The sequence below is a fragment of the Carassius carassius genome, chromosome 38, assembly GCF_963082965.1.
Source record: "Carassius carassius chromosome 38, fCarCar2.1, whole genome shotgun sequence".
Taxonomy (NCBI): domain Eukaryota; kingdom Metazoa; phylum Chordata; class Actinopteri; order Cypriniformes; family Cyprinidae; genus Carassius; species Carassius carassius.
Window position 1 is genome coordinate 23,810,634 of NC_081792.1, and position 7,408 is coordinate 23,818,041.

General features: G+C 36.9%; 1 protein-coding gene across 3 annotated transcripts in view; it reads left to right on the forward strand.

Annotated features, from left to right (window-relative positions):
- The window catches only part of LOC132119593 (contactin-associated protein-like 5), an 81,491-nt gene extending 74,500 nt beyond the window's left edge, over positions 1-6,991 (forward strand). For 2 of the 3 annotated variants that reach the window (XM_059529689.1, XM_059529690.1), the window contains exons 20-24: positions 826-959; positions 1,244-1,331; positions 5,082-5,294; positions 5,422-5,496; positions 5,820-6,991. In XM_059529689.1, coding sequence (XP_059385672.1) covers positions 826-959; positions 1,244-1,331; positions 5,082-5,294; positions 5,422-5,496; positions 5,820-6,016 — 707 coding nt within the window. In that variant the 3' untranslated portion in view covers positions 6,017-6,991. Of the gene's footprint in view, positions 1-825; positions 960-1,243; positions 1,332-5,081; positions 5,295-5,421; positions 5,497-5,819 lie in introns of those variants that run through there. The other variant, XR_009426172.1, reaches the window with a different exon arrangement.
- The last annotated feature ends 417 nt before the right edge of the window (positions 6,992-7,408 follow it).

The following is a 7,408-nucleotide window of genomic DNA, read 5'->3' on the forward strand; positions in this document are numbered from 1 at the left end:
AGATTGCAAATACATTAGTTTTTCCTTTAATCCTCAAAAGAGTTGAGGAAAGAAAGTTTTTTTTTTTTTTTTTTTTTTTTTTTTTTTATCATACCCTGTGCCTTTCTTGTTGGCATACCCTCTTTCAACCTGGCACCTCAATATTCTTGAATTTCACACATATCTATTAAAGCGCATAATATGCAAATAAGTTTTTTTTCTTCTCTCTGTTACACCCACACCCTTTACCTAAAGAGCTCATGGCATCTAAATTGAAGGCTCTTGAAACCATTGTCTCTCATCTCCATTAACAGTACTTTTACGCCTCAGTTTTTTCCAATTATTGGAAAAGAACTTGTCACCATCTTATCAAGGGAACACATGACTGGCTAAAATGTCTTGCACAGCAGATAGCAATACACATCAGTTTTGACATGTAAAGGATATTTTTTATATATATTATTTTAATATATTTTAAAATGTAATTTGTTCCTATGATGGCATTCTTGTGAATTTTCAGCATCATTAGTCCAGTCTTCATAGTCACATCATCCTTCAGAAATCACTCGCTGATTTGCTGCTCAAGAAGCATTCTTATCATTGTTTTAAAGCAGTTTCATGGTAATAAGTGAGAAAAAAAAAAAATATATATATATATATATATATATATATACACACACACACACTGGGGTTTTGAACACTCTGCTGGAGTTTGTTTTGTAACCCATTATTTATCCCTCCAAATTTAAAACATTATTCCTTCTTGTCATGATACAACTCTGTATTCATTGTATCAAACAAATATCTTTTGACTCTAAGTCAATAGCTTTTACTCTGATTTCCCAGGCAGCCTGCAAATACGATACTTGTTGAACAAAGAAAAACGAACAGAAAAGTTCAGCCCAGTGTCATCCAGTCTAGCAGACGGACGGTTTCACTGGGTCAAAATCAATCGAAAGGGACAGGAGCTGTTTGTCCAGGTGAGTCTTTGTCTCCATAGCAACAGATGTAAACACAATGGGCAATATCTGATTTCTAAAGGGGTTTACTTGGTCTCCTATACAATACTTTCTACAGGAATGAGAACAGATGATTTTTATGCTTGATTTTATGCTCTGATTTTAAAGGTCATGTAGCATATGAATTATATTTCTAAAAGCATGTCTTAGTGTTGTGAGAGGTTTTATTTCCTGTGACCCATCCAAATCTGTAACTGGAATCAATCTTTTCCAATTTATCTGCCATTATATCTGTCCCCTTCCAGATTGACAACACAATAACCCAGCAGTACAGCCTGTCTCCTGGCTCTGCTCTCACCCCGGCGAGGTCAGTGATTCTAGGGAGAATCCAAGGTGAGTTTCTGACAGGCTTTTTAGGAGGACTCTATTTCTTTGTGTTCCTTGTGTGCCATTTCACACATTTCTATTTCTGTTTAACATCAAGGACCACAATGGAAACAGGTTTTTAACTTTGTATTTTACTACTTTTCTGTCTAATCAATCAAATCAATTCAAATCACTGATGTGGCGTCAGGTGTTGAATCCAGGCAGGTTAGGATAGAGTGGTTGTCTGTCTAGGAAGGCACACGTTTGACAGCACCATCACAGGTAAATTGCCAAGTAAAGCCAAATGGAGTTTCTCAGTGTTGCCTAGGAGACTGTTTCTCTTTACCAGACAACCAATTCACCTTATTTTCCATGGCAACAACGGTGCCGCCATTGCGCTCGTTTTGTCATCTTACTTCCGGCTGAGGGACCTGATGTAACTTACCTAAGCTAGTGACTAGATAACAGAACGCAAATATATCAAGTATTATATGCTCAGTTAGGAGCTGCATAACAATTGTATTTAAAAAAACAATTGCACCAACGATGTAGCGAACACATTGTGAAGCGGTCGGAGTGTTGTGATGCACTTTACAATTTACACCCACCACCTAAAGAAGAGAAGCACCTGAGGAAATGGATGAAGGCGCTAAATTTGAAGCGCCCACCCAAGCGCTCTTATGTGTGTTCGTACCATTTCATGGACGGGAAGGCGACTGACGAACACCCTTACCCCGAGAAATGGCTCGTCTACGATGTTCCGTTAAAGAGGTCACGCTGGGGGATGAAAAGGTTGTCAGATTCGGGTAAGCTAACCTTTACTTAACTAGCTATGTGTTTGCTCGCCTCACGTTAGATTTATGAAGTTCGTTCTATGAATACATTTAAGATCAGTAACAGGGAGTTAACGAAGTACAACAAATTTTCCATGATTACCATTGTCCACCTATTTATTTAATATTTACGGTAGTACAAGATATTATGGTACATTACAATAGCTCACATTATTCCTGTTACAGAGATTGCAGGTGATAGCAGGCCAGCTAGCTACATTTCTCATTCAGATACCCAATGTTTGAACACTACAGTTAAGAGTTTTGGTTTTGTTTCTAATGCATCTCTCTCACACACACACACACACACACAGTTCTAAGTTCGGGTCCCATCATATATTAATACTCATGATATATTGTAAGTACTAATGTAAAATTGTTTAATTATTTCCACAGATGTATCGATGACCACCAGTGATGCAGTGGACAACTGTGAGGGTGATCAGATCCACATGCACCTGATCTTGCTGAAAGTCACCAGAAGTTACCTGCTGTAATAGATATTTTTATGAACCTTTAAAATGTCACCAGAAGTTACCTGCTGTAAATAGTTTTTATTTATGTATCTTAATTTGATCTTTTTTTATCTTTAATCTCTGATTTGAAGGAATAAGTCATGTCAAGTTTGCAAGTTAATTCCATTTTGGTTTGTTACATATGGACATTAAATGTTGAAATTTTATAGGATGGTCAGTAGGAGGTGTCTCTTGCTTCCTGAAAACAACAAACACTGATCAACAAATCACAAATGATTTTATACAACTTATATTAAATTATCCATGTTCTAGAAAATAAATCACAGTCTGTCTCTTGTTTTACACAACTGATTTAAAACAACTTATTTAATATAGTTACAGTCTTCACCCACATCCACTACATCCCACCCCAATTACCTAATATCCTATCCTTAACCCTAATTATTCTCATTCCTGCTTATTTACAAAGCTGCAAGTATCTTGTGGAAAGCAGCAGGTCGCCTGCCTGAAACTCATCTGACACGAGGAAGCATACACTTAAAATTAAAGGTTTGTAGTCTAGCTAGTCTTGGCACAGAATTGCTCATTGTGTGGCACATGTAGTATAACTTGCTGTGATGGAACCCAGATGAGCAGCTTAAAGGCCCTCAGCCCTGTACAGAACACGGCAAACCTAAAATACATTTCAAAGCTTTCACAGTTGTCTTATTTCAGAATCATTCATTGTTATTACACTTGACATTTACCTACACTATTCATTGATTAGACTTAATGTACACCAACCAAACCTTACATTTACCTTACCTTTTGCATATACACTGTGCAGAATTAAGAGGCAAGTTGATTTTCTGATCATATTTTTTGGTATAATTTACCAATTCAAAACCACATCAATCTTAACTATTAATTTTGCATGTAATCTTTTCTAAGTGATATGTAATCTTTTTTTGGCTTGTTTTATCTGTAAAATAAATCTGCCTAATAATTATGCATACCTGGATATAAGGCGTTTTAAACATCCAAGTTCCAAGCCTCCTCCTTTTCTAATGTGGAATTGATAAATGTTCACTTACCCTACTCCACTGTACAATTAAGTTATTAGACAAAATACTTAGTCTGATGATGGTCATCAAACACGTTATTATACTTTTAAACATTTATAACTTCATGTATGTTAACATCACACACACACAAAACTAACCAGCACCATGAGAGGTTTAGACTGCTCGACTGGCTGGTTGCACGTTCAATTTTAAAAAGACGGAAAAAACCCTCGCTGTGTAACAGTACACGACCCACTGTCTCACTATGTAAATACTGGTAAGCCTTGGTACATTTTTTTAAATAATTTTTCCTTGCTGCTCCATCAACTCATTCTGACAGGGCAGTTAAATATATAGGTTACCTCTAACATTCGTCTAACATTACCCACGTTAACAGCGACGATGGATGGGACAATTTGAGACCATTTGATCGCCGTAAGACGTTTTCATCGTGCTCCCACTTTATAACATAACGTTCTTTGTCATTTCGCCACAGTTACAGCTAGCTATAAACAATCTTACAACTACTGAACTAGTTACCGGACGTGCTGTATCAGTTTAGCGGAAGTCGGATGACAAAATGCGGAAATGCGAAGTATTAAAAGTGGGCGGGGCGGAATAAGGTGAATAAGGAGGGTCTGAAAGTGGCATGAACCCAAGCACTTTGATAGAGGCGAGAGAACATTTAAGACAAATTAGCAATAAAGCACAGAACTACAACAATCCCCTTTTAGACTCATTAGTCATTACAGATGCAAAAGGAACCAGCATTGAATGTGCTGATTTATTCTGTTTTAGAAAGGCTTTGTGGACACAAAAAAAGGAACTTGAGGAATATAATAATGAAGCTTTTTAAAAAGGTTCTTAATTAGAGGTTACTTGTGTGATTAGAGATTAGAGGTTACTTGTGTGATTCTGCAGTCTGCTTCTTTTAAAATAAAAGCTGTCGAGTGGTTAAACAGTGACTTTGAATTAATTTAAAGGTGAAATGCGTAATTGTTCTCAAATTACACTCCTCTTTTCCCATTAGTCAGACAAACAGCTAATTTCACTCCAAACTCATGCTGTTTGTTGTGCCAATGTCACTACAGAGACTTGTTTTGGTTTAGGAGATCATCTGAATGTATTATTTATGTCTAGACTATCATGCAATTTTTTTTCTTTTTTCTTTTTATATAAATAAATATTTTGATTCAGCCAGGAAAAATGACAGGAAAGTATTTTATAATGTAACAAAAAAAATTATATTTCAAATAAAAAAATAAAAAAAATCTTGAACATTTTAAATATCTTACTGATCCCAAACTTTTGAATGGTAGTATTGTTGTCTGTGCATATTAACCTGTGATGAGAAAATGTATTTTAAAGTAAATATGACAAACATCACATTTAAGTTCAGTTGCTAAATTCTTTTTCCTGTTTCAGGTAGTGACATTACTGACAAGGAAGTTGTCCAGGCTGGATTAAGAGGGTTTATTGGCTGCCTGTCCTCTGTGCAGTTTAATCAGGCTACCCCTCTGAAGGCAGCCCTGCAAAACAGCCAAAGCCCGTTTGTTACTGTTATCGGCCGTCTGGAAGCATCAAGTTGTGGGACTATATCCAGCTTGAACTCTTTGAGCAATACACACACACACACAGGTAAATTATCCTTTTTAATAGTTTCCACACGACAATGATACTCAAAAAGTACTATTTTTCAGCCTGCTGAAAAGAATCACAAAATCCAGTTCTTTGTCTTCCTCTCCTTATCATTCTCTGCTTGCAGATGACTCGGCAAAAACAGACCAAGGCAAAGACCCACTTAAAAAGGCTGATCTAACAGACTTGGCACTAATCGGAGGTATAGATCCCCATGATATTGAGCTCTGGGAAAAACTTTTCAAAGATCTGACAAGTAATAAACCATCCTTAGAAATGAAACTGTACAGCCTCATACATCTTTAGTTATATCAGAAGTTTTATTTTATGCTGTTCTCATTTATACCACTGCAGCACTACATTGTAGAACAATCGAAATATGAATACATCTTCCATTTATTATCAAGATACATTTATGAGATCCAAACCCACAACATTTAATTCAAACTATATTTTAAGTAGTGAATCAGTATAACTATTTAATATTTAGCATGTGTTCAACTTCTTCATTTATCTGATAAACAGGAGTAGTGGCTGCAGTGGTGTTCATCACCCTCTGTGTGCTGGCCATCATCATCCACTTCCTCTATCAACACCGACGGACTCCAGCACCCTCCGTGATCACCGGAAAGACGCACCACCCCAGCATGGAGCATCCACCATACCGAACTGCGCTGGACCTGCACAAACCCAACAACCACAGCAAAGAATACTACATCTGACCTCACCATGTCGTGCCTGGCCTTTAATTGAACAGCCTGTAGCCTAGCAATCCCACCGCACTGTATTATCTACACTGCAAGCTGAGCAGCCAATCAGAGGCCAGCAATGACTCAACAGGCTAGAAACAAAAAATTACAACAGAGAATTTTTGTTTGTTTTCTTATTTTCTATGAAGAGAGTAAAGCTTGCGTGAAAGTAAGTGTGTGCCCGCCTCGTGGATGATGACAGAGCTGTATATTGTTATTTTACAGGCATAATAATAAGTTATACATGCACAGCACACACACTTTCCAAGCAACAGCACAGTAGGAGGGCTGAAGCATCAGTCTGAATTGTCTTTATCCAGTGTGCCTGCTTAAACCTGTCTGTCTCAAAGACCGCATATAGAGTGGGCTTAAGCTAATGGACTGAAACCCCATTGGAGAGGGTTCTGAGAGAATGGTTTTCTGGCATGGTGGCGGACCTTCCCAGACATTGTTTTTAAAGGATCGATCATCGCTCAACATTAAAAAAAAAAAAAAAAAAAGATTAAAGACGTCCGCATCCGACAACACCGCATTTGATGTTGAAACTATTGACTAGTGCAAGGAGCCGCTAAAGGCTGGGATTAACCACCAAAGGACTATAAGAATATATTAGCGGCGGCTGAGGGATGGAATATGAGTCATTTGTGTGTATCCCAATTCCCATGGGCCAGGCAGATTCAGGCAGTTTAATTCTCTATCCCACCGTAATCGAGCCGGTCTCACAAATGAGCATAACCCGGCATGCCCTGGGAACAAAGTCTCGTACTTGTTGAAGTGCATTATATCTCCTGACTATACAAAAAAAAAAACCTTGCTTTCTATTGAGAATTAATTCTATGGCTGTTTTATTTCCTGTTTTTTATATATATATATATGACTATTGTAAATTAATGGTGTACATAAGTTTCATAAGTATATTTAATAAATGGAGCTTTCTAAGAGCTTATGAGTGCAGATGAACTATTGAACTGGTTTTGGTATATTTATGCAGAGATGAATGTGTGTATGGCAATGTGCACTCAACATGGCTCAATGGTAAGGATTGTTTCTGTTTGCTGAGACGGGCCAACATTTTCACTGGCTCCGACACATAAAATTATAAACTTCACATTTTAATTAATTTAAATTGATAATTGTATATTGTATATTGAATATAATTTGTATAATTACAAACTAATAATAACAACACACACATATTTGAAATACTTTACATACAGTGCCCTCCATAAGGATTAGAACAGTAAAGACAAAATTGCTTTCTCTGCTGTGGAGTCAAGACATTTGCAGATATGATTAAAAGATAAATATGCAACAAAACTACAGAATGTCACATTTTATTATTAGGTCTTTTGACAGCACTTTTAG